We start from the raw sequence: 23,634 nt of genomic DNA on the forward strand, positions 1-23,634 counted from the left end.
TCATGACCCTTCAGCCCAAGAAACTGGGGAAGCCAGTTTCACAGCATTCTCCTGCTCTGCAGGTGACTGCAAGCCGGCTATCTTAAAGGGTGGTGGAGGTGATCTGCTGCCCGAACTGCTTACTAATCAGCATTCATTATTATGACCAATTTGTGGAAAAGCCAAAGTGTTGTTTTTTCATTAGCAAGGACAGCACAATCCAAATCAATATTCAGATTCTTTACACTTTATGGGTTGGATCCTGACTAAAGTTAGTTGACATTAACTCCCACTGATTTCTAATGGATATACTGGTAAGTTAAACTAACATCATCTGGCTTGAACTCAGTGAGTTTGGGTATTTATTCAGTGCCCTGCTTAAGTCCGAGTGTTTCACTGTTCAATATGCAGCCATGCAAATAACTCTTCAACTCTATCAATAGACCCCTGACATTTAATACTTAGATTCTCTCTACCAAGATGCTAGTCTCTGGACTTTATAGTCTATCATTCCTTAACACGAGCCAGCTGATAGTCCCCCCACCCTTCAGCTCCAGTTCTATTTTGGGGATCAGGGTTTCCCTGCTGTTGCTCTCTATTATATTATCTACACACTCTGAAATCAATGGAGAATATTGGGGATATTAACATCCTTCAGCAAAGACACCTAGAATGTAGTGCTTAGGTAAGACACAAAGTTCAGGTCAGGAGATCAGGTGAATGCTTGCCTAAACAGGTATGTGTTCAAGGGCCAACAGAATGCCAGTATAGATGGGGCCCTTCTTATTTCAGCGGGGAGAGCGTTCCACAATACTGATGCCACCAGTGTAAAAGCCAAAAAACCACAAACCAATAAGCATTCAGCCATGGCAAAACTGCATAGGTTTCATTTGCAGATCTTAATGCCATTACTGGGCAATGGAAGGGAAGTTGTTTTCTTTTTCGGGTTGACAGAGAATGACTTGCCTAAGGCCAGCAAGTTAGTTCAGTCTCTTACAAGGCAATCCTATGTATGTCTACATACAAGTAAACTCCAATGAGGTAAATGGGACTCACAATCTAAGCTTGAAATCGAAACCTCTAAGTAAGCAACTCACCACCACTCCATCATTGATGGAGTATTTGTGTGAATTGTGTTGACAACTGTAGTCTAAAGGTAAAGGTAAAGGGACCCCTGACCATTAGGTCCAGTCGTGACTGACTCTGGGGTTGCGCGCTCATCTCGCATTATTGGCCGAGGGAGCCGGCGTATAGCTTCCAGGTCATGTGGCCAGCATGACAAAGCCACTTCTGGCGAACCAGAGCAGCACATGGAAACGCAGTTTACCTTCCCGCTGTAGCGGTTCCTATTTATCTACTTGCATTTTGATGTGCTTCTGAACTGCTAGGTTGGCAGGAGTCTAGTTCTTCCCAATTTCAATAAACGTGTGGGTCAGATTATGTGACCTGGTTGTTTCACACATTGATGCATGGAGAGCTTCTTTAAAAGTACGGTAAATTGGGCAACAAGCTTTCCAAGCTGTAGCTGTCCCCACTTCCCCCATCCTGAGAGAAGTGCCATTATATTAACAGCTGTTACACACCATCATTGGTGTAATCTTACTCCAATAAGTTTCCTGTTTTCCCCTTCTTTGAAGCAGCACTGGCAGCACATGCCACCCCAAAAGCACCTTGCCTGTTTCAGCTTATGTTGATTTATTTCCACCTTTAATCCAATTCTGTTTTAGAAATGCCATATTGAATATTACTCTAGATATTTTAAATTCACCTTATTGCTGTATGTTATTTAAAATCCAACAACAACGCTTCAACAAATATAATTTTCACTGTAAAGAGTAACATGTTGTGACCATGAATACTGACAATTTGCCATGATGTATCATTTTTATATTGTTTCTGCTGTTTGACCTCTGATCTAATGTGATTTATCCGTGCTGAATCTGTTTCCTCTCAGACTTATTTTGCTTTGCTGATGCATGGAACGCGTTGCATTTCTCTGATGTATCAAAATTAGCCTTTTTTGTTATTTACTGGATTAGTGATGGTATTAATGAAAGGAGCCTTTGCCTGCACATTGCTTCACATTCGTTTCCCATGTACTAACTGGATATTGTGCTTTCAGCGCTAAACAAATCCAGATTATATCTTTGGAATCTTTCATTGTGAAATCATGGGGCTTGATTCAGGTCATGGTGGGTGCAGTGCTTGCTTGTGGAGCATAAGGCATAACAGAGCCAGTTCTCCCTTACATCCTTTGTGAGCAGACATTCAGTGCACCTGACGTTTAGGTCTGATGGCAAGTCTCCAAGCTTTGCATTTGTTGCGTGAGCAGAGGTGCCTGATTCCTCACAGTGGCTTGGTGTCCACATTGTAGGGGAAGAAAGAGAGCTTTGTTATACATACCCTGTAGTGATCCCTCTGCATGTAGTTACTGCAGTGGACTGAACTGAGTCCTTGGGAATGTTGATAGCAGGTACTGCACTAAAATAGATGTTGATATCCATGTGAAAGAGATAGACAGAGGTACAGTCATACCTCGGTTTAAGTATGCTTCAGTTTGAGTACTTTCAGTTTAAGTACTCCGCGGACCCGTCTGGAACGGATTAATCCACTTTCCATTACTTTCTATGGGAAAGTTCACTTCAGGTTAAGTACGCTTCAGGTTAAGTACGGACTTCCAGAACCAATTACACTCATACTTCGGGTTAAGTACGCTTCAGTTTAAGTACTCCGCGGACCGTCTGGAACGGATTAATCCACTTTCAATTACTTTCAATGGGAAAGTTCGCTTCAGGTTAAGTACGCTTCAGGTTGAGTACAGACTTCCGGAACCAATTGAGTACTTAAACCGAGGTACCACTGTACTTGTAAACAAATGCATGTCCATGCCTATATCAAAAGGGTTGTTATGTAGCTCCAAGTTCCATTAGTGATAAACCTCCTTTTTGTGCTTATGACAGTTATAATATAAGCAGTTTAAAATGTTAATAATGCTTTAAAAAAAGAAAATCCGGATTCTAATATGAAATCAGAATTCCAATGTGTTAGTGATTAGGACTGCAGAGCCAGAGTACGGTATTTACTTGAGATTAATTAACACAGGCTGTGATATATGTGTAGCAAAACACTCCATTTATGTTGGTAGAGATCTGTGTGTGTACTAAATGCATACAGAGAGACCAGACTCCACTAACTTCTACCTCTGTTCAATATAATACTTATTTTGATTTGGCCTGGTTCATGGTTTCACCTCTCTAGTGAGTACCATGATCCAGAAAAAAAAAAATCAAACCAATGCATTGATTTGGTAGAATATCATTGTTACTTTGCACATAGAAAGCTGGCTTGATTACCACAAATAAACAAAGTAATAGAGTCAGAGTGCACCTGGTTTTCCTCTTGGTTCTTATTACAATCTGACACAAACTCTTCTAGTCTGTTGACAAAACTAGACTTAGCGTCTATGGTTGTTGCTTACAAAGCAAACATTCATGCCCCACCCTGGTTTTATATTGATTTTTAGGCAAGTAGAGTGATCAATTTGATCCAGTCTTCTGTCCATACCTGGTAGTGTTTGCTCTCTGCTTTGCATTCCAGCCCTTAAAATAACAGCCTCTGTCCAACTGTGAGAGCTTGAGGCAGCTGAGAAGTGGGTAGTGGTGTCTGGTCTGAGTTAAATCCAAGCAGACAGAAAGAAAGAAAAGGATCTTTGATAGCTCCATGAGAGGGCAGTGCTGGCCGAAGCATTCTCTTCCTGGGCATCTACAATAAATGTGTCTGCATTGAGCTAGGCTAAAGCAAGCGAGTTAAGAAGGACTTGGAGGAGCTGGCTGGATGGCTAAAGGATTCTCACCTTATTTTGTAGTCTTGGGCTTCTGTGAATTGTTTGATAGAAGTAATGAAAATGTTTAATCTGCCATGAGTCCTGCAGTGCTATCAGGATTGGGATTGGGCTTTGATTGGCAGGCTTTGGTGCAAAAGGAAAAGTATGAAACAGAGCAGGACCCTGAATGGTGGGAATTTGAGTTGGAGGAGGGGATAATCTCTCCTGTTCAACCCAAGTTCAGCCACTTTCAAAGGGGGAGCAGGGATTCTGGGTCTGCCCCCACAGCTTTCCTGTGGAGTGGAGATTGGGGAGGATGTTGCTGGACTGCCTAAGTTTTGGCCATGCTGTCTGGACCTGATATGAACAACACTAGAAGGTACATAGGCTAACCACTTCTGGTTTAGATGGTGAAAGATGTTGCTTTTTAATCCAAATGTCCCATCTGCTGACAGAGTTTTGGATAATGCAGTTTTAATTCCCATTTTGTTTCCTCCACACTTGTCTCAGAAATAATATTGTAGAGAAGGGTTTCCTAAAAGGGAAGCGTTCGAGGGGGAGGGAGATAAGGTCGGTGGAAAGTCGAAGGTCTTGGCTACCTTGTGGGACTGCAATTTATCTACAAATAAATGGATGGAATGGAGCCTGATCAGATTCTGTCTGAAGAGGTAAGGTTGGGGTGGTATGTTGCATGTCTGTTCATCCCACATATTCTGAATCTCTCAAAGGGAGCTTGGAGGGAAAACTTCAGCTATAAACAAAAGCACTATTGAATGTGTTCTTAAGGATGACCTGCAGTTCCATTGAGGATCTGTTAATACACTCCATGCTCTTTCATTATGGATATGCAGGCTACACCTGGCATTGTGTATTAAATATGGTTTTGTTTTTGTTTTGTTTTGCAGGCTGCTGATGAACTGGAAGTTCCATGGCCTAAGGAATAATTACATCTCCCCAACTTACTCTTCCAAGACATACAGCAAGCTGCAAGGCGGGGTATAGGTGTATCCTATGATGGAAGTGTTTGCTTGTGAGAGAAGAAAACTGTGCTATTACAAACAAATACTCAAGCATTATGTGGCAATCCACCATAAATAGCATTCTGAAGGCCATTAATAATACAGCTGTGTTGTACGCTGTAAGTCTGCTGTGAAGATATAGCAGTGTTTTGCTTTTCTTCCAATGCTATGATGTAATTAATGGTATTTGAGGGAAAGCAGGGTAGTGTCTGAGGCCTGTGTTTCAAGATGCTCTCTGAAGAGAAACAGCAGTGTCTGCATTTGGTCTTTGGCGGAGTTTTCAGTCCACCAGAAAGGAAATGGCGATAAAGATAAAGCACCCTAGATGCCAGTTATGAAAGTACAAAGAAATTGGATGCACGCAACTCTCTCTTCCAAAAACGTGAAGAAAAGCTGCTCAGTGTTTTTATTTACCACATGAGAAAGAAATGACTGATAGCAGAAAACCCTGGGAGAGAAGCATATGTATCCCTGCTTCTGTGGAGTTTCTTAACATAAATTATGACCTTATACAGAAAAGCTACAAAAACAACACTATACATAACCACTTATATAAAGCATGTAACTCTTTGGCAAATAAAGACAAATGTTTAGAAACTGGGATTCCTTCTTCACTGGAAAGAACTGTGTATGCTGAAATTCAGTTACAAATGGATGGATCTCAAGTTGAGTTGAAGCCACTAAGAAGCCAGTCCTCAGTAAATGAAAATGAAAATGAAACTGAGAGTGCTGATTTCAATTATGTTAAAGAGAGAAAGAACATCTCAAAAAGTTTGGGTACCTTGCACAACAGCTTCATTTGGAACAAATGCTTACAGCCAGTACAGGCTTATAATGATTGCACCAATAATTCTGCAGCTTGCGCTTGTAAAACAATGGAGCTACCAGCTACCTGTGGGAATAAAACTGGACAACAGTTGTGTGGTTCCTGTGACACTACAGTGGATAACTATTTGTATTTGGAAAGAACAACCCCAAAACTCAACATGGCATGCTCAGGTCACAATTTTTCTAGCGGTAATATTACTGGAAGACTGCTTTCAAAGCCCAGTTTGAGCCATTATCAAAACTGCAACGAAGGCCACGGAGAAGAAATGGATGAAGATTTTTCTCGTACTAAGAAAGAGCGCTCCACTTTATTAGTCAGAAGATTTTGCAAAAATGATAAGGAGGTTAAGAAATCGGTCTATACTGGAACAAGAGCTATTGTTAAAACTTTACCATCGGGACACATAGGAGCTGTCGCCGGGAGTTGTCTTGACCGGAAGAGAACCCACGATGAATTAAGGCACTCTAGGATTATATCAGAAGAATTAATTGCCTTTCAGATTTCAGTGAGCCAAGCATTAAGTTCTTGCCTTCTGCAGTCCATATGGCATGGGGTAAGTGTCTTTTTATAACTTTCAGATGCCTTTCTAAACTTAGTGCTTGAGCAAGAGCAGCTGGTTGAGTGCTTCTGTGGAGCCATCTTCATGATGCTGCTGTTGCTACTATGTACCTGGACAGTGCCAGGAGTTGGGTCAGGGTTCTGGCAAGATTGGAGTTGCAGGGGTGCACCAGTGGAACCAATGTAGCACTCCTGCCACATTGCAGCCCTTCCCTGCCCCACCACTATCCAGGCATCCTCCTCCTGGCAGCATAGCTGCCAAGTTATCCCTTTTTTAAAGGGATTTTCCCTTATGCTGAATAGGCTTCCTCGCGAGAAAAGGGAAAACTTGGCAGCTATGCCTGGCAGGTGTTAGGAGGGCAGCTTTGCAGCATCCCCTCCCCCCCCAATGCCTGTCACACCTGTGCTTGAGAAATTCAAAACTGAAAAATTGCATTATGTTTAATGACCTAGCTTGTCTCTAAATTAAAACAAGAAATTACAATCCATCTCTATCAGTTCTTTTAAAATAAATGTGGCAATAGCTTTATTATTTAAAAATTGATTTTCTTTTTTGTATGTGTGGATAAAGTATATATTGCTATCAAAACCGTCTAGAGTTGACTGCTCTGCAGGCACTTTAGTGCATGTTGTTGGTTATTAACTATCTCAACTATTCTCAGCAACAAACCACAACTTCAGATTGTGGTTTGTTAGCAGTAAACATGCCATAGTTAAACTGCAGGCAGCATTTACATACAATGCTAAGCCATGGTTTAATAGGCCATAGCTTAATAAACCATTGTTTAGAATTATGTGTGAACCAGGCTGTGAGAACAGAATGCTGGACTAAATAGGACTTTGGTCAGATTCAGCCAGGCTGTTCCCAGGGCCGGCTCTAGGTAGACCTCCAGTGGCGCAGTGCACCATGGCGCCTGGGTGCTCAGGGGGCGCTGAGGGGTGCTGAGGGGCGCCCCAGCAAGTGGGGGAGATGCGCGGCGGCCTCCCTTTTTCCTCCGCCAGCCGCGCCGCTCACGGGAGAGCAGGGAGCAAAGCAAGCGGAGCAGAGGCACTAGGACCCTGTTCCGTCTGCAGAGCCCACCTTCTGGCGCTTGTCAACATGGCCCGTATGGCTTCTTGCCAGCGCTGATCTTCAGGCGCTGCTGCCGCTGGCGCTGCTCCGGTGCCGCTCCGGCTCCAGCTTTGCCTCGGGCCGGCTGGAAGCACGTGTAGAAGGCGGCCAGGCTAGCGGCCAGGCTAGCGGCCAGCTGCGCGCCCAGCTCAGCTCCGGCTCTGGCGTCTGCCGCGGCGGCAGCTCTGGCTGCGCTGCTGCCGGCGCCGCAGTAGAGCCCCACGAGCGAGGCCACGGGCACCACCGAGCCGTCAGGCGCCCTAGCGCCTCACCCAGCAGCTCGGCCAGCGGTGCCGCGGCGGCAGCACAAGGCAATGAAGACATCACGCCGAGCCCCACACAGCTCCCACTGCCACCGCCAGTGGGGGGGGCCAACTCTGGGAAAGGGGGGGCACCAGAGGGATCACACCAGGGCGCCGGGTATGCTTAAGACGGCCCTGGCTGTTCCTGTGCTCTTATATGCTTCTTCTGTCTTCTTTATTATTATTTATTATTATTGTCTTACTTTATGTGGATTAATATGTGAGGAACTGTGTGATTCTGTGAAAATACATTTATCTGTATGTTAATTCTGGTTCTGGCACACTTTCATGATATGAAAATACTTCATTTTCAAATCTTGTTATGAACCATGTTTGTGACCAGATTCAAATAGATTACTTTTATGTCTTTTTTTAAAAAAAAATTAAATGCATGCTTTAAAAAAATATTTCTTAGTGGCTGAACACATTGACATCAAAATTTAGTTTAAGTAATTGAGTACTTGGAGGCAATGTCATATGCAGTAACACTGATATAATCTTTCTACATGGGCAGGGGAAGTGCATACTAATAGTTTTAAAATGCAGAGCAAGCTTATTTTGCCACAAATGCAAATATTAGTTAACACACATCGCAGCTGCCCTATTTGTGTACACATAGTTGTTCCTATATTGAGATGATGGCAGTCAAAAGGCTAGTCTGATATTCTGCTGTTGCTGATATAGTTTTTATGATGCTATTTCTGTTTGGTTAATTTTAGTTGTGGTTTATGTTTTTTCTCATTAAGACAGCTTGTGTTTTAATTAATTATAGAATTATAGGGACTTCTCGGTAGTGGCACCCACCCTGTGGAATGCCCTCCCACCAGAGGTCAAAGAAAACAACAATTACCAGACCTTTAGAAGGCATCTTAAGGCAGCCCTGTTTAGGGAAGCTTTTAATGTTTGATGGATTTCTGTATTTTAATGTTTTGTTGGAAACCGCCCAGAGTGGCTGGGGGAACCCGGTCAGATGGGCGGGGTATAAATAATTTGTTGTTGTTGTTGTTGTTGTTGTTGCGGGGTATAAATAATTTGTTGTTGTTGTTGTTGTTGTTGTTGTTGTTGTTGTTGTTGTTGTTGTTATTGAAAGGTAGGTTATCATCATTGAAAGACAGAAAAAGAATAAAGCTTCTGAGAGAGTTAACCCAGCCTCAGAAGGAGCTGATTCTGGTAAGCACCTAGCTATAAAATTCACCCGCTTGCTCTAGGATCTTGCTGAGATTACATGAGGCTTCAGCTCCAGGAGCAATATTGGTGGTCTTGAACCCACACCTTGGACTACCTTCAAGGTGCAGTTGTCTTTGGAATCAGGAATTGATCTTCCCTTGCTTGGACCATCACTCCTTAGTGATGGGCATCTCTGTGGATCACAACAGTTTTAGTGGGTGCAGATGGATCCTGTTCAGGATGAGTGAGCTGGCTGGCCCTACAACCTTACTGGGGCCTAATTAAGTGCCTTTTTACAGGTTATTTGCAGGCCTAAAGGTAAAGGGTGAAGGGACCCCTGACCATTAGGTCCAGTCGTGACCGACTCTGGGGTTGCGCGCTCATCTCGCATTATTGGCCGAGGGAGCCGGCATATAGCTTCCAGGTCATGTGGCCAGCATGACAAAGCCGCTTCTGGCAAACCAGAGCAGCACATGGAAACGCCGTTTACCTTCCCGCTGTAGCGGTTCCTATTTATCTACTTGCATTTTGACGTGCTTTCGTACTGCTAGGTTGGCAGGAGCTGGGACCAAGCAACGGGAGCTCACCCCGTCACAGGGATTCGAACCGCCGACCTTCTGATCGGCAAGCCCTAGGCTCAGTGGTTTAACCACAGCGCCACCTGGGTCCATTTGCAGGCCTAGAAAGTGTCAAACAGCATCAGGTAGTAGAGACCTCCATCAACTCAAAGGCCTGTTACAACCAGTGCAGCTAATAATAATAATAATAATAATAATAATAATAATAATAATAATAATAATAATTTATTATTTATACCCCGCCCATCTGGCCGGGTTCCCCCAGCCACTCTGGGCAGCTTCCAACAAAACAGAAATTCTAAAATACAAAAATCCATCAAACATTAAAATACAGAAATCCATCAAACATTAAAAGCTTCCCTAAACAGGGCTGCCTTGAGATGCCTTCTAAAGGTCTGGTAATTGTTGTTCTCTTTGACCTCTAGTGGGAGGGCATTCCACAGGGTGGGTGCCACTACCGAGAAGGCCCTCTGCCTGGTTCCCTGTAACTTGGCTTCTCGTAGTGAGGGTACCGCCAGAAGGCCCTCGGAGCTGGACCTCAGTGTCCGGGCAGTACGATGGGGGTGGAGACGCTCCTTCAGGTATACCGGACCGAGGCCGTTTAGGGCTTTAAAGGTCAACACCAACACTTTGAATTGTGCTCGGAAACGTACTGGGAGCCAATGTAGGTCTTTCAGGACCGGTGTTATGTGGTCTCGGCGGCCGCTCCCAGTCACCAGTCTAGCTGCCGCATTCTGGATTAGTTGTAGTTTCCGGGTCACCTTCAAAGGTAGCCCCACGTAGAGCGCATTGCAGTAGTCCAAGCGAGAGATAACTAGAGCATGCACCATCAGTGCTGCTGTGAGTACTGGAAGGACTGCTCCCCCTGAGGCCCACTTCCACCTGGGGCTTGGGGCGGGTCCCCCACTCCACCACAGCTTTTAAGGCTCCTGGGAGGCCTGGAACATTGCTGCTGCTGCTGCTGCTCTGCCAGGGAGTGTTTGGGAGTGGGCTTCAGGGGGAGCAGTCCTCCCAAACACTCCCTGGCAGAGCAGCAGCAGCACCAATGTTCCAGGCCTCCCAGGAGCCTTAAAAGCTGTGGTGGAGTGGGGGACCCGCCCCAAGCCCCAGGTGGAAGTGGGCCTCAGGGGGAGCAGTCCTTCCAGTACTCACAGCAGCACTGATGTTCCAGGCCTCCCAGGAGCCTCAAAAGCTGTGGAGGAGTGGGGGACCTGCCCCAAGCCCCAGTTGTTGCCCCAAGGACTCCGATTCATGTGATTTGTAAGTCACCACACTTAGGGGAGGGGGAGCCCTTGACACACAACCCTCCAGTCTGTCTGGAGGTAAGGCTCTCCCATCACCCTCCTATTCTGAGGATGACTCCCTTATAGCTTCTCCTGTCCCACAGCCATACAGGAGCATCAAATCTACTATGGACCATTTAAGGAGGGTCATCTAGGAGCTGCCCAGGGTCCTGATTTGCCTTGCTTTCCATGACTCAGGTAACTGCTATCACTTCCCCAGCAAACACTAGACCTGGCATCCCCAAACTTCAGCCCTCCAGATGTTTTGGACTACAATTCCCATCTTCCCCAACCACTGGTCCTGTTAGCTAGGGATCATGGGAGTTGTAGGCCAAAACATCTGGAGGGCCGCAGTTTGGGGGTGCCTGCACTAGACCCTTTCAGAGCAGAACATACTGAATTTTTTAAAGGGGGGGGAAGAATACCTAATCTATTTCTATTTTTAGGGAACCTATGATATCTATGCTACTAATTGCTTATGCAGATTTAATTTTAGAGAAAATGTGCTATTATTGGTACAGTAGTACTATAACATAACAGTTGTAACAATATGTTAAAGGTAAGTAAAAATTATCAGTTTTAGAGTTAGACGCATAAGTAGTAGCAGTTGCCAGGACATTAGCATGTTCACCTCTACATAACTCCAACCTTATTTCAGATATTGTGATATAATAATAATAATAATAATAATAATAATAATAATAATAATAATAATAATTTATTTATACCCCGCCCATCTGGCCCCAGCCACTCTGGGCGGCTTCCAACAAAATATTTAAATACAGAAATCCATCTAACATTAAAATCTTCCCTAAACAGGGCTGCCCTGAGATGCCTTCTAAAGGTCTGGTAGTTGTTGTTCTCTTTGACCTCTGGTGGGAGGGCATTCCACAGGGTGGGTGCCACTACTGTGGGTGCCCAAATACTGTGATGTTTAACTGGTGATAGCCCAGCCCTACTGTCTAGCCAATGAGATAAAATTGTCTAATGGGTAAAACATAAAATGTGTATGTTGTATGACTCCTATTAAATCTTTTCATTTGAAAGTGAGATGGATATACCCTCTGGTGGAGAAAATTATTAATACAGATCCCTTGCTATACTGGGATAATAAATAGCTTGTTTTCTTAGCATTGACATTTTCTGATATGCTGTGGTCTTGGTAGATTTAGAGAGAGATTTTATTTTCAGTAGTATGTGGATTGTGAAAAGAGATTGTAAAACAAAGCCATTGTGTTTGTTAGAGCATGTGACTAATTGTTCTGCATAATGTTTAATGTTCTGGATTTTTACAAACACCAGGTATTAGACTTTTGTTTAATTTGGTGATGACTGAGGACTTCAGATTGCAGCCTTGTTTAGCCTAAGATTTTCCTAATTTTTTGCATATTAAAAATGGTGAGTTATATATAAAATATTCCTGAGAGATAGCTGTGTTGTTGGTTTACTGTAAGGGACTTAACACAGCACAAAATATGTGAGACAAGCACACTTGAATTGAACAACAACAAAAAATTACACATATAGACAATAACTGTTTTCTGAATTTTGGTCAAATAAATATGATATGGACTACTTCTGAACTTTGTCCTATTCTCAAAACAAATGCAGCATCAGCCAATCACAAGACAAAGGTTAATAAAAGGATACAAATGTATGAGGCAAAATCTTGCCTCTGATACCTGCTTCTAAAAAAACTAAAAATTATAACCACATGAAATGTTTCATGTTTCATATATTTTGAAAAAGTGGAAGCTGTAAAACTCAAAAGTTGTAGTAAATAAGCATACCACTAAATGCCTTTTATCTTAATGGCTGAACAGTTGTGACCCACAACATTCTGTTATTAAAGATATAACCAGTAATCTTGTTGGCTAAAAAAAACCAAGGTGCTAGCACTCGTATCTTGATAAAAGTGATATGGGTGCCATTTCAGCACAAATTGGTGGTTACAGGAAGGAATAAATACATAAATAGGTGACAATTCTCTTTGCTAGTGAGTTCTGTAACAAAAAAAAGTGCACTGGGCATAATAATAGCTCACTTTTTCATTATTATTATTATTATTGTAGCTTCTGAAAGGATGCTAGGGTTAGGTTGTTGCCTAATCCTCCAGTTCTCTACACTGAATTGCATTTCTGTTTTTATGCTCTTTTCCTGGTTATTTGAGGAAACAACTAGAATGTAACTAGCTAGCCAAAAGAGAATAGTGACTTTTTCTTAGGATCCCATGGTGATACAAACACTATGTCCAGATTTAACAACAATGGCTTAAATTATAAAACTAAGTTTGAGGTAATATAAAAATACTTAACACTCAACACCATATATACGGTACTATATGTATGTTACACATGTATTTCCTTCCTTCTGGATGCCTAAATATTCTCACTAAAAGTTATGAACCAATATTCAAATACCTCTTCAGCTTAGGGGATTTTTATTAGTATTTTGAAAATAGCTGACTGCAGTTGCGGCTGCAGTACTGGAATCCTGAGTTATAATTTTTTTGCTTTCCTTTAGCCATATACGCTTTTTATAATTTTTGTTCTCAATCTTGGGTTGTTGGAATTTGAATTTCTGGCCAGCAGGTGGAGACTGAATAAAACTTTCAGCATTTATTTTGTAGCTGGATTTATTCTGAGCAAGGGAAGCAAACCTCAAACAACCCGAGCGTTTTCAAAGATATGATAATGAAAAGGATCTTTTAAAGTGGAGAAGCTAAGCATTGAACATTCTGTATTCAAAGTATGGTAGGGCTGCCATTTCCCAGACATTACAGGGATTTCAAAGGCAGAGTTGACATCCGGCCTGTGGGGGGGGGGGATTTCCAAAATGTGGCACTTTGTCTTGGATCTTAAAATCGAAAAACTGCGGGAGTTTTTGTAAAAAACAAAAAACAACTCCTAGTTTTTACTTTTTGAAATACTCTGGTTTGCGAACTTAATCCGTTGCGAAAGTCCGTTCCACTCCCAAAACATTCAAAAACCAAGGCGTGGCTTCCGATTGGCAAGGGTTTCCTGCACTCGTGCGGAAGCGACATCGGATGTCCGGCTTCCGAAAAACGTTCGCAAACTGGAACACTTACTTCCGGGTTTGTGGCGTTCGAGAGCCAATTTGTTCATCAATTAAGCTGTTTGAGTATCCAGGTTCTAGTGTATAGCAACCTTAAGATATGGCTCCAGCTTTCTATGCATTTGCAAGTTTCTTTAAAACACTTCACTTTATTTATTTAACTATTGGATCTATGTTTCTTTCACTTTGGTGGCAAGATTTCATTTGTATCCAGTGTTGATGGGAAAGACAGAGAGTAATTGGCTACAGTAGCTTCAGGAGATAAAATAATCAATTAGGAGAGTAGAAATCAAGAGACGCAGAGGGCTCCAAATCATGGTTTGGAGGACTGTCTGATCTAAGCCAGTATTTTCCCATGAGAGAGGGCTCATAACCTTTGCTTTGCAGTTGAAATAGCAATACCCTTGAAGGATACACCAGTTAGAATCAAAGTGGTTTACAGCAATAAAACCATTAAAGAAATAAAAAATACACACTGATTAACCATTGTTTATTGGTTAATTGTTTCCATAGGTCTGGTGGAATAGAAAGGTTTTCAGCAAGCATTAAAAACTTGGCACAGAAGGTGCCTGTTGAATCTCTGTTGGCAGAGTACTGTAGTCTACAGGACCAAGCAGATGACACTAAAGGCTTGGTTTCTTGTTGTTGTCGTCAAATGAGCCTCACCAACTCGAGCAACAACAAATGATGTTCCTGCCGAGGACCTCAGTGATCAAGCTGGGATATGTGGGCTTAGCTTGCAAAGAAGATACATAGCACAAACCAAGCACAGCCTTACGCTGGAACTGTACCTGCAACAGCCTGCTACATATTCTGCCGAGTTCAAGATTAACCCCTTGGTTACTACATTAAATAAAGGAGGGAACTGGCGTGCATGTGGGGGGTGGGAGAAGGTAGGAACCTAAAGCACTGGGGTTAAGGGCCACTTTCTCTGGTGGGCAGTCTTCAGGGGGGTTGCATGGACTGGGTTAGAGGAGCAAGTGGGTGGCAATATAGATATGGCTCAATCAGTAGGCTATATTCCAATTAAGTCAAAGGTTGCTATACCCACCCATATCTCTCCATCCTAAATCCCCAAAATGAGGCATTATTACAGCCCAGTGTCATATACAGCAGGGCAAATGTCCTCAAGAGGACATGGCGCTAAAGATCGGAGCCATTGATTTTTATTCATTCTGTCCAGCTGACCTCACCACAACCAACACCATATCACAAACTGTGTATGAATATCCCCTTGGGGAAAACACAGCCCTGGATCCCTCTTTGACACACAGTAATAGGTGCACAGCTCTTTGGATTCTGGCTCCTGTATTTAATTAGGATGATAGGCAGGTTCATTGAAAGAATAGCGTGTTCAGAGCTGTATCTTTAGGGACTAGATGATCTTGAGTACAAGTCACGAGGTCACTCCCACAGCAAACATCAAATTTCATAATGTCTAAATAGCCTGTTACTATCCTCCTGCCCAAGCTGCAAGTTCGCAAAGAAGAAAGGGAATGTCATTGTTTATATGCCAGGAAAGCACTTAAACTGTGTTTGAACAAACCTGATATACTTTTGGTTTCACTAGAGCTGCCAAGAACAGATTGGCTGTATTGTAAGGTGGATCATAGCATATTAAAGGAGCTTAAGAGACTAAAGCAGTCCTTGTGCTAGATGGTATCAGGGTTCCTTCCACCAGGGCAAAACTGTGGTATCATAGGCCAGTTTCCTTATTACCAGTCTTTAAAGGCTGCAGTTATGGTAGTTGGCCCATATGTGAAGCATTTAAACCATATCATGTTAGATTTTGAAGGTAAACCTTTTAAACGTTCATGCGCCGGCTCAGTTCACACGACAGAAATGACCTAGGAAACAGCCTTGGGCTTGCACACTGTCCTTCCCGTGTGCTCAAAGTATTTAGTTACTTGCTAGGTTTTTTTGGCAAACCATAGTTTGTTGTTACACCAGAATCAGAAATTATTGTTTGTGTTCGCCTTGTTAAGCTTGTTTGTGCACCAGCATTAAACCCTGGCCATTGTCACTGATAGTTGGGTCACCTTCTGCCTTTAATGCAGAGATGGGGAACTTTCCCCCCCTTCTGGGCAACCTTCCAGAGCTCACAAGCCAGAGGCAAAAGTAACCAAAGTGGCAAATACAGCTTTTACCTTTGTGCAAGTAGGCAGCTTTCAGCATACACTGACACACCTGTCTTTATCCTTCAGCTAGCCTGATAAAAACACTCAAGAATAGTATGTATGCTAGTCTGCTTAAGGTTGTGGCTGAGGTTTGTGTGTAGCTTGGGTAGGGTTGCCAGACTCAATAGAGAGCAGGACTTCTGTGCCTTCAATTGCCCTGCTCTCTTTTGAGTTTGGAAACCTTAAAGAGAAACCAGCAGGCCCCTCGTTTAATTTCCAAGCAAAGGGTCTGCTGGTTTCTCTTTAAGGTTTCCAGACTCAAAAGAGAGCAGGGCAATTAAAGGCACAGAAGTCCTGTCCTCTGTTGAGTCTGGCAACCCTAGGCTTGGGAGAGGCCTGGAGGGCTGACATTCCCCAGACTTGCTCTAGCATATGTGAGCTGAAGGCTTATGGATAGGAACTGGAAATCTGGCAAAGCAAAGCAAATTAAACTTCTTAAACTTCCAGTTCCTTTACTTTTAGATGTGGCATTATGCAAGTGAACCAGAAAGCAGATAGGTGGGGTGAGAATTTAGTCTGTGCCAGAGTGAAAAGAAGTCTTTATTGGACTAGGCAGAATCCTTGTGTCACCTGATTGCCTCAGATCTACAAACTGTCGCACAGAATGAAGCAAGCTAGCAGTTCCACTCTCTGGTAAGCATGGGCGTAGCCAGGATTTATTTTAAGGGGACAGGCATTGTATTAGGGGGGCAGAACCGAGTTATTTGTGATGCAGTTGGTCAGTTAAGTATTTTTATTTATTTACTTGATGGGGGGGCAGCCTCTCCCCCCCCCCCCGCTACACTCACACTCATGTATGGCATGTCACTCCCTCTCACCTGACAGTCCTCCAGTCGTGCACACCCCTGCTGCTTACTGGGGAGCCGGGGGGGGGAAGGTGGTAACAAGCTCAGCATGGTACAAATGCACTGGCAGAGCCAATCCAGCCCTCCTGCCATTGCTGTTGCATTGTGCCAACATCAACACTGATTCATGCCACAGAAACGAAGCTTACTTGAGTACCACTGTTGGGAGTCCTAATATGAGACCTCTTGTGCCTTACATCTCCAGAATGTTTATTTATTTAGCAAGATTTATACACTGCTTAATCAAAATAACAAGAAACTATGAGCTGCTTACAAAACTGTGGCAAAAAAGAGCCTTTCCAAGACCATCATTGTTTTTCAGCCTGAATCATTCGTCTGACTGCTCATAAAATGAACTCTCTTTATTCATCTGCCAAGGCCGAAATAACCTACATCCAGAAGGAAGTGTCCAGCTGGTTAGAAGGAAAAAAATAAGTGGTGTAGTAAAACTTTTAAGTTAGGAATGCCAGCAAGAATCTTCATACCCTTCAACTTTTTTTTTTACCATGTCCTTATCTCAGAATACTATGTATTCATTAATTCCTTGAATATTTTAGGCTTAAAATGGTTTTGGAAAGTGGCAGGGAGTTACAATAACAAAAAAATTGCTTCCATCTTTTCTTACAATTAGTGTCTTTGGTGAGCTGGAGATAGGAGTGGAGTGAAATCTCTTAGTTTCTGGAATTGTGGTTCAGAGTTCCCCACTTCATTTTCTTAATGTAACTCCCTGTCAATGGTATTTGTCTTAACCCCCCACTCACCCAACACAAGCAAACAACTCTGCCCAGTTGCCTTTTAAAGTATTAATGTAGCAAGCTGAAGGCTTTTCAGAACTACAGGAATAGGGCAAGAATCCTGAGAGATACTTTCCTTGCTTCGCCTCCCCTTCATGTGAAAGCTATCAGACTTAATGGGGCCATCTAGGCACTGCTGCTAAGCCACCTGCACCCCTGATTTGCTCTCCCACAGCTGCAGTAATTTTCTTGCTCTGGGGCTGGTGAGTTGCCGATCATGTCTCCTCTGCCTCATATTGCTGAGAGAAGAGAGGACATAAAAAGTGGGCTGCGAAGGGTAGGTTGTTGTTGCTGTGCCAGTTGCATGATGAATAATTCCTCCCTCATATAGTGGTTCCTTGGTTCTCAAACGCCTTGGTACTCAAACAACTTGGAACCCAAACACTGCAAACCCGGAAGTGTTCTGGTCTGCAAACTTTTTTTGGAAGACAAACATGCTGTTTTGAGGATTGCACTTCCAATTTGAGTGCCACATTATTGTTTTGAGTGTTACTCTGAGATCTGTCTGTTCTTTTATTTTTTGTTTTTGCAGCTCTTCTCTCTGTGTGTGTGTGGGGGGGGGAACCAAGTTCAGCTACTACAGATTGATTGATTGATTGTGTGGGTGCAGTACATTGTTTATTGCTTTCATTTTATGGATCAATGGTCTCGTTAGATAGTAAAATTCATGTGAAATTGCTGTTTTAGGGGTTGTTTTTAAAAGTCTGGAACGGATTGATCCATTTTGCATTGCTTTCTATGGGAAAGCGCACCTTGGTTTTGGAATGCTTTAGTTTTGGAACGGACTTCCAGAACGGATTAAGTTTGAGAACCAAGGTACCACTGTATATTTGGGGCATAGGGAAAATAGCTTAGGACTGTATGCATGTTACCTATCTAAAAACATATTTGCTTGCTCCTGGAAAACTTCACACCTAACCTTGTTCAGCTTGCAGCACAGGGCAGCTGCTATAGACAGTATACATAAGTCGATACAAATTGCTAGCACATTTCCCCACTAACATAGGCTATCAACATTAGCGGCTTAAAACACAGCGCTGCATTTCATGTATTTGCATGCTTCTGTACACACCAGAGAAGGGAGCCAGGATGGCTTCACCTGTGTAGTTTTCCTGTGTCCGTAGCATCTCCAACTCATATTAATGAAGCTGTTATTTGCGCATGTGCCACAGCTGTCTCTAGTGTGCACACCTCAGCTTAACTGCAAAATGAGTGTGGCTTGTTTTTCAAACCAGATGAAAGTTGTTTTGAGGGAAAGTCTATTGGCAGTCTTCCTGATTGTGGTTAATGTCATGTGCTTCAAACACCAGGGTTGGGGAGTGCATTGGAGCCAGGATCAATGGTAATGTGTACACAGGCATAGATTATTCCACCCTTTGTCACCAAAAAAAGACTTCTCTAGGTTTGGATACAATACCGCTGCATAGTTGCCTGGACGCCCTTCCCACCAGGCACATGGCTGCATACAAGCACTCCGGGAGGTAAAGGTAAAGGTAAAGGGACCCCTGACCATTAGGTGCAGTCGTGACCGACTCTGGGGTTGCGCGCTCATCTCGCATTATTGGCCGAGGGAGCCGGCGTATAGCTTCCAGGTCATGTGGCCAGCATGACAAAGCCGCTTCTGGCAAACCAGAGCAGCACATGGAAACGTCGTTTACCTTCCCGCTGTAGCGGTTCCTATTTATCTACTTGCACTTTGACGTGCTTTTGAACTGCTAGGTTGGCAGTACTCCGGGAGGTACTAATGGTCAAAAAAAGTGACTAATACCATGAAAGTCTCTTCTCGGTTTCTTATTAGTTTGTACAGTGTCTTAAAACTTGGAGTACTGTGTCCAGTTCTGGACACCAATATTTAAGAAAGATATCGACAAGCTGGAATACCGTTTGTGTAGAAGAGGGCAATCAATGGTCTTGAAACCAAGTCTTATGAGGAACGGTTGAGGGAACTGAGCATGCTTAGCCTGGTAAAGAGGTGACTGAGAAGAGGTATGATAGCCATCTCTAAATCTCTCAAGGGCTGTCACATGGAGGTTGGAGGAAACTTGTTTTCTCCTGCTCTAGAGGCTAGGACTGGAACCAATGGATTCAAGTTACAAGAAAAGGAGATTCCAGCTAAACATCAAGAAGAATTTTCTGACAGTAAGAGCTGTGTCAGAGTGAAACAGACTCCCACAAGAGGTGGTGGACTCTCCTTTCTTGGAGGTTTTAAAGCAGAGGTTGGATGACCTTTTGTCATGTATGATCTAGTTGAGATTCTTGCATTGCAGGGGGTTGGATTATGACCCTTGGAATCCCTTCCAACTCTACAATTCTATGATAATGGATTGTTCTTATAGATCTCAGTTCTAATTTTACTAACACATAATAGGTTTTAAAGGGACGTGGGTGGCGCTGTGGTCTAAACCACTGAGCCTAGGGCTTGCCAATAGGAAGGTCAGCAGTTCGAATCCCCGGGATGGGGTGAGCTCCCGTTGCTTGGTCCCAGCTCCTGCCAACCTAGCAGTTTGAAAGCATATCAAAGTGCAAGTAGATAAATAGGTACCACTCCGGCAGGAAGGTAAACAGCATTTCCGTGTGCTGCTCTGGTTTCGCCAGAAGCGGCTTAGTCATGCTAGCCACATGACCCGGAAAAACTTTCTGCGGAGAAATGCTGGCTCCCTCGGCCAGTAAAGCGAGATGAGTGCCGCAACCTCCGACTTGTTCGCTACTGGACTTAACTGTCGGGGTCCTTTACCTTTTAATAGGTTTTAAAGTGTTTATTATATCCCACCTTTTGAAAAAATAAAAAAGCATATTTGTAAAATCTTGGGGCTACCAGTCATGTACTTGAATCCACACTCACTTAGCTTCAACAATGCTTCAGTATAATTCCTCAAACATGTTTTTTTTTATAAAGAAACCTTAGTCTCTCTCGATTAGAAGGTTTGTACTCCAATATGCCTTTGTATGTTGCGGCACCTGACACTGTATCCCTTCAAGTGCAGATTTGTTTATTTATGTAGCAAAATTTATATACTGTTTGATTGTAGGAAAACCTCTAAGTGGTTTACAAAAGATATCCTGTATCTTTACAGACTAGCCATTTAAGAAGTGTTTGATTGCATGTTCCCAAATTTTTCATCCTTTATTTATTGCAGCTAATAGAGCATTGCAGACCACCTTTTTTCCCTTACAGTTTGGCTGCAGTCCTTTGCACATTTTCCTGAGATTTAGTCCCATTAAGCTCAATGGACTTACTTCTGAGTAAACATGTCTAGGATTGCAGTATTAACTCTAAACTTACATATGATGAATAGGGTCATTGCTAAGTAATTAAAAGACTTGGAGCATAGTACCATGACACAAATTTATATAAGATTTGCCTCTACTAATGTATATGTATAGAAGATGCTTCTGGCAAATTAAGGTGGCGGCTGGGTGGGATCTCAATAGCATGGCGCTTTGCAGTGCTCCCAGCTGCCCTAGAATAAACAAAGTTTTATTTAGGTTTTAAAAGGGGAGAAGGGGGCAGGAGGCCCAGGACCCACCACAAAAGAGCTTAGTCCCCCCCTGGTCTAGCCCCACCCTCACCCCCAAACAATGCCTGACATTTATTGGATACCATTCAAAAGGCTTATCTGTGCTGCTTCTCTCTGTAACTCTACTTAGTTTCTTTTGATACAAGCAGCAGTTATTACTCATGCATATCAGTCTCTCTCTTAGTCATTCCACTGTAACTAGCCAAAGTCGCTGACTGCAAGGTCAGTTTTAATGAAGTAGCTTCATATTGCTAAATATTTTGGAACAGGGGCGCAGTTTAGATTTCTCTCATGGGGTAAAAAGTGGCATTGGTTGAAGAAGCAAAGGAAGATAACATCGTAAAGGTGAACTTGTGCAATTCTTGTGTCCTCTGAATTATGGACTGATGAGTGAGGTTGTTCATACGTTTCTGCCTAAACAGAAACCCTGAACTTGGCAGTGTTGTGTGTTAAGCAGAGTCCCACTTCCCTTTCTGACCTGCCCAAATTCATGTCCATCTGGCTGTTAAAGGTTGGTGGTTCAAGGCCACCCAGGGATGGCTGTGGGCAGGATTTCTACATTGCAGGGCCTTGGACTAGATGACCCCCTAGGTCCCTTCCTTCTTACAATTCTACGATTCTATGCTTTCATGGGTCTTGGAGAGTCACTGCCTTTTGTCACTATTCTTCGCATTGCTTGTGCTGAGGAAGTTTGTCCTCAGTACGGTAGTAGGCAGAAGTGTCACTATATTTTTAGGATTTGGGGGACTTGGGTACTGGGGATAGCCTCCGCTGTTTAATTTTAAACCATTACTTCCCTTGAGGACACCTAAAAACATATCAGGTATAGGTCTTGTAAACAATTACTAATTAAAATAACCCAATGAGATCAAGTATTAAGCCTCTTGAGAAAATTGTGCTTTGCAGGAATTCATGCTATACTATAATTATATCTGAATTGGCATTTTCAGTTTTATTTTTAAAACTTATTCAATTTGCAAAAATTAAAATAGCACCAGATATGCAAGGTCCAGAAACGTCTCAGCAAGTGATATGATCCAGATTTTCTTTCTCTGTGTGGCTTTTACAGGTTTGTTTGTGGGGTTGTTTTTTTTAAATGGGACTGTTGAGAAACTAGGAACTGAAGAGGTGAAGCAGCAGCATGTGAAATTTAGCAAAAGGATTAGATTTGGCACTACACATTAGTTTCTGTACAGGCTCTTAGACATAGCCTCTTGAGACGAGAGCAGACTGTCATCCTGTATAGCCGAATACAGTTGGCTTGTTTGGGCTGCTTGGTGTGTGTGTGTTTGCTCTTGCATTCCATATCCAATGTAGCTTTTGCTTCAAGTGGATGTGATTTGGTTAAGCAGGCTGTGGATACTTACACTGCAGAAGGTACGGTTCATTCATTGTAACTGAAGGTTTTGTTTCATAGTATGAATTACAGAACTGCCTTTAAACAGCAGAAGAGTATGTTTTTCAAAGACCTTTTGCAGTAATAAGCAGGATGCTGTTTTCATTGAAACATGCTTTGTGTTTATATCAAGATTTATTAATGTGTGCAAAAGTGATAAACGGATTTTTCTAAAATAAGGTTCTTTCTTTCTAACTAATTGCTAAACTCTGTACACAGAAATGCTTTTATGTTTCCTAGTTCATTGCTGGCCTTAAATCCAGTTTGTGTTTGAGTTTATATTTATGTCGTTTGTTGCCAATTTTAAATATGTTTGCTGCAAGTCTCTGGTTACTGGTTCTCATTCTGGCTGTATAACCATAGTACAATTGCAGAATTAAACTTCTTGCATTAGAGACCTTTTTAATGAGGTATGGTTTTAAAATGCTAGCAATTCAAACAACCAATCTATTCATTAAAATTTAATATTAAGTAAGCTGCATGTAATAATAGACTTGTGTTTCTTGGAGAATGAAATGGATTTCTGCTGTGAGTCTAACATGATAGCTGAAAATCTCTGTATGATTTTGAGGTTTCATACTGCAGTTGTATTGAAACATTTTTACAGAATCAGATTTAGATTACTTTTGAAATATTTTGTTCATGTTTGCCTCATCAAACATTTGTGTATTCCGCATAAAATGTCTAGGCACTTTCTGTTATATATATGATAGAAATCCTAATAAAGTTATCTGCTTACTTTATGTTGCATACTGTTGTAGTTAAAATAGCTCAGTTTGATTTTTTTTTTAATGGTTATGTCAGTGTACTTTACTGGAACTTACAATATGTACTGTATTTTAGGAATTTAAGTAATCAAGACTACATGACTAACATAGTAACTTACCCATTCTGATAAATTGAACTGTTTACTATCTTAAACATTATGGCAGTTCTGAAAAATTACCGTAACTGTGAGAAGTTGTCCTATTCTATGTAGTGTAAGCAAAGTTCTTACACTGTGACTCAAACGTGAATGACAGCTTTACTGAATCTACTCACTTCAGAGTTGGTTTGATAGTATACTTTCTCTCTTATCCCTGTTCTCTATCATACAAGGCAAGTGTATCCCTAAAGGAGCATTTTGCTATATTTCTACATTTATTTTTATCACTTTATACAATTAAAAAAAATTTTTTTT

General features: G+C 42.4%; 1 protein-coding gene across 9 annotated transcripts in view; it reads left to right on the top strand.

The window, feature by feature from the left end:
- The window catches only part of PLCE1 (phospholipase C epsilon 1), a 150,778-nt gene that overhangs the window by 27,629 nt on the left and 99,515 nt on the right, over positions 1 to 23,634 (top strand). For 8 of the 9 annotated variants that reach the window (XM_060274861.1, XM_035137904.2, XM_035137907.2 and 5 more), the window contains one exon: positions 4,708 to 6,203. In XM_060274861.1, the coding sequence (XP_060130844.1) occupies positions 5,250 to 6,203 (954 nt within the window). In that variant the 5' untranslated portion in view covers positions 4,708 to 5,249. Of the gene's footprint in view, positions 1 to 1,300; positions 4,182 to 4,707; positions 6,204 to 23,634 lie in introns of those variants that run through there. The other variant, XM_060274857.1, reaches the window with a different exon arrangement.

The sequence above is a fragment of the Zootoca vivipara genome, chromosome 5 (assembly GCF_963506605.1).
Source record: "Zootoca vivipara chromosome 5, rZooViv1.1, whole genome shotgun sequence".
Taxonomy (NCBI): domain Eukaryota; kingdom Metazoa; phylum Chordata; class Lepidosauria; order Squamata; family Lacertidae; genus Zootoca; species Zootoca vivipara.